This window comes from Antedon mediterranea, chromosome 10 (genome assembly GCF_964355755.1).
Source record: "Antedon mediterranea chromosome 10, ecAntMedi1.1, whole genome shotgun sequence".
NCBI classification, from domain to species: Eukaryota; Metazoa; Echinodermata; class Crinoidea; order Comatulida; family Antedonidae; genus Antedon; species Antedon mediterranea.
In genome coordinates this window covers 13629704-13634062 of record NC_092679.1, presented here as the reverse complement: position 1 = coordinate 13634062, position 4359 = coordinate 13629704, and the positions used below count along the sequence as shown (strand labels likewise).

Below are 4359 nucleotides of genomic sequence, written 5' to 3'. Positions count from 1 at the left end.
CGCCACAATCGTGCTTCTTGCTTGTATCAAGCTGGAGAGTGTAGGTCATCCGCATATGAAAAAGAAGTCTTGATTAGGTCTTCAATATCATCACTCATCTTTGCAAGATTATGTGACAAAAGATACAGTGCTTTTATAGCGGCATTTGACCGCACTGTAATTGTTGTGTAATATGAATGAAATATAAGACACGATTTTGCGAGAGTTACTACTTCTTTGCTTTATTACTAACAACTAACTATGGTGTGCCAAACGTGACACAACTAACTATGGTGTGCCAAACACGACACTACATCCCTCCATCTTTTACATAAAAACTAAACAATAAACTTTAAACAATTTGGTTGTCAAGCATTGACAATCTGCGGTGTTATAGAAATGTTATTATGAGTTCAGGTTATCAAGTTATACGTTACTTGAATTAGGTCGAGTGCTTTCGCTGTGTTAAAACTGAGTAGCGTTTCGACTCCTTTTTCGGCTACGCAGAATGATGCTGATATTTTGATTTCGTTTTATAGGTTATGTTTGCCGAGAAGGTTCCAGCTAAGCACAATGCTTGTCGGCTTCCATAACCGAACACCTTTGGTAGCTTTTCGGTATATAGCTGTGGTTTGTGTTGCAGGCGTTTGTATGTCGACATACTCATAATATTTATAGTCGCACCCGTATCGATAATTGCATTGACAGTACTACCTTGAATGGTCAGGTTAACTTTGGGTTGTTTTTCAGATTCGGTACCTGTGATATGAAATGAGTATTCGTCTTCGCTTGTTGTGCTATCATTTTCATCGTTAGACATGATGTCAACAGCATGTGCATTGTGTTTTTGTCTACATTGTTTAGCATAATGATTCATTTTACCACAATTGTTGCATTTTTTCCCATATGCTGGACACGTATTTTTGCTTTTGTGAGGGTACTCACCTCCGCAGTATGTGCAGATTGTTGAACTTGTACGTGATTTTCTTGGATTGCTTTCCTGTGGTGTGTTTTGGTATTTCTGTTTACCTTTTTTGTGTGAACGCACTGTTCTCGCGTGTTGAGTTGCGTCGGAAACATCACTCGCTTTGCTTTGTTTCATTTGTTCCATCTGTTCGGATGCTGCCGTTTCTGCTCGTATTTTGGATATTGCTGTGTCTAATGTTAGATTTTCTGTACGCAGTAGGCATTGTTTAAGGCTTGGCTTATTGATTCCTATTACGATCCTATCAAGAATGAGGCTATCTTTCAAGGTACCAAACTCGCATGTCTCTGCTAGGCTTTTCAGCGAGGTAACAAAGGAATCAAATTTCTCACCTTCTTTTTGAATCCTGCAGTTAAAAATATGTCGTTCATACGTGATATTGCGCTTCCCATCACAGAATTTCTTTAACTGTGCTAAGACTGGGCCGATCTTTGTTTTGTCAGTTTCGGCGTCCCACGTAAACGTGTTGTATGTTTCCAGGGCTCGCTGTCCGATTACCAACAGGAGTGTGGCGACTCGTGTTGCCTCGGGCTTCGCGTTGACTCCTGTCGCTGTTTCGAAATTGTCAAATCTTTGCGCAAATCGACGCCAGCTTTCAGCCATGTTGCCTGAATCCATGTCTAGAGGCATTGGTGCAGGTATCGTGAACGTCGCCATCGTCGTCGCCAATGTAATTTTGTGTAATATGAATGAAATATAAGACACGATTTTGCGAGAGTTACTACTTCTTTGCTTTATTACTAACAACTAACTATGCCAAACACGACACTACACGCACGCACAATCTTTACATTTTCTTACTTAAAACTGTCTACACTTCTGATAAGCCCTTTTTTTCCATGGCACTACTTGATGATACTTCATTTGACTATTAAGACAAATATTTGTAAAAATGTCCTAGTGAAATAATAGTTAGTACTTTACTTAAACAATTTTCCCACCACTTAGGTCCATCATAGAAGCCGTACTGTTTTGAGATGATTAGTAGATGACTGGGGTTCCTGAATTCGTTAAAGTGGTGCTTGTGGTCTAGGATTTTGCACGCGCCTGCATCCCATCGATTGCCAGAACACAAAGCTTCTATGTTTGGATTTGTTTGTTGAGTGGAATTGAATATGACTATCACTTTATCCTTTATCCACTGTATTCGTCCGGGGTCGACTTGCTGCTGGCCACGTTTTTTCCGTACATTACATGCTCGCATCCAACAAGTCAGAGTGCGAACTTGCGTTCAGAAGTGGCCCATCTTTTTCCTTCTGCAACAACATTTCTATATGAGGTTGTCAAGAAAATGTAAAACTATCGAATGTCAAGAGTATTCCTCGATGCTATCAGCAACCTTTGATCGAAGTGGTTTTCTCCCAATGATGCATTGTTTAGAAAGTACTCCCCCTGAAACTTCAGCCATGGTGAAGCTTGCACCATAAAGGCATGGAAATCCATCCTCCGGGTTGTTACAAACAGCTTTCACTTGATGAGGCCAACCTTATCATATGCTGTAATTAATCCATTGTTGTTCCCTGATGCTGTCTTGATAAGACCTTTGTGAATCCAAATATGTAATGGATCCGCATCTGTATTTTATGTTTAACAGCACGTATTTGTTTGAATAAAGTATATACTTACAAATATCTTACGATGCTTCTGTTAATAATTCTTTATTGGCAACACCTGGTGTGCATACTGTTGTTTTTACCATTGCATTTGTTATTACATGCGTTGGATTAAACTTATAAAGAAGGGGCTTAACTGTGTTGCGTCACTGTATTCACATAGTCACCGTTCCATCCCTTCAATACTCGCAAACACATTATTTGCCTATTCTTTTTCTTAATTTTCTTCTTGAGCTTTGATCTGGTTTTTAAGCCAATCTAATAATATAAAGCTGATTCTTCAGGCGAATCCTAATAATGATCTGAACATCTTTGCATTTGTATACCAATGCTTTCAGTAAATGCCAACTCTGTTTTTGTTAAGGTTTCTTTGGCATTAGACAATGGAAATGATACATCACCAAGGAAGTATTTTAAACACTTCTGGTAGCTAATAATATGTCTTTTCTGTCCAACCACAAGGAAACACAAGAAGACTAGTCTTCAGTAGCATTTCTTTAACATGTCTAAAAAGCAACCAAACCTCAGTCTTTGAAAAGCTTTGAACATAACTTTTTAAGTATGCATACTGTGGTTGTAATGATGACCACAACATCGTTGATTCATCCTTGGGTAACAACTCCAGATTTGATTGCTACATCTCTTAAGCCTGCTTCTCCAAAGCACTTTCCAATTACAGATATAAATGACATTGCTGTGTGAAATTCCCCAAATCTTACGACCAATCTCTCCTGAAAACTTATTTTCCCATCCAATCTCTTGTATTTTGGCATAAATTGCTTGATTAAATACAAGGACAATTTGTAAATGGAACTAATCTGCCATCTGTGGACCCTGGAGTATGACTTCTTTTACAGTACCCATCTCTGTAGGTAATGAATCAATAACCTGCAATAGTGCAGATTTCTTTTAAGGCTCTGTGGTTGATTGATTGATATTATAACTCGTTCAGCCTGGTTGATGAGGTTATTTAGCCACAATCAGCTTGGACCTTACAATTACATAGGAAAAAGGCAATTTCTGTAGTTGTAAAGTTCCATTACAAAAATATTAAAAAGTAAAACAATTTCGAAGAGGAAAAAAAACACAAAGGCATATTAGGCCTATGTATTGTAATGTTTTTATATAAGGTCACGTTAATAACCTCCGGGTTCGGCAGCAGGTGGTCTACACGTCAAAACTAATAAATAAAAAACTAACACAATAAATTCATTTCCAATAGTTTTTATTATTTAACACTCACCCTTCATCAAGTAAGAAGGAATAATCCAGTACCACCAACCGAATAATAGCACGTCCAACCCGTATTACTACCCTCGGTTCCCTCCCTGCTTCCACAGAGGTACACTTCTTAAATCATGTCAACCCATCCCCCAAGAAAGGAGCCAGCCAATCACATTTTAGCAAAAAACCGCTGTTCTAACTGTTGAACTTACTACACTTTATACATGGATAGAGGGTGCATTTTCATCACATTACCCCCACCTTAGAGAGATTCGTCCCTTGAATCTTGTGAAGTCAAATCCAAAGGAACAAAGTTAAACAAACTAAAACAAAATACAAATGTAACGAAATGTAGCTAGATGGGTCACAGTGCATATCGGCCGCCAGTCATTTTGGCCGCCGGTTATGGAACGCCCAAAATCATGAAACGCCAAAAAGGACAAAATATGTATTGTTTATTTCGGCCGCCAAAATTGTTAATGTATGGAACGCCTTAATTGTCAAAAAGGGTGTACGTATACATGTGCCTATTGCCTGTATAGACGTGCGTATTCAAAC

At 38.6% G+C, this 4359-nt stretch overlaps 1 protein-coding gene across 1 annotated transcript; it reads right to left on the bottom strand.

Annotated features, from left to right (window-relative positions):
* Positions 1 to 478: 478 nt before the first annotated feature.
* Positions 479 to 1621, bottom strand: LOC140061254 (uncharacterized). The gene has a single exon (XM_072107762.1). It carries the CDS (start codon positions 1619 to 1621, stop codon positions 479 to 481), a length of 1143 nt encoding a protein of 380 aa, XP_071963863.1.
* Between the last annotated feature and the right edge of the window lie 2738 nt (positions 1622 to 4359).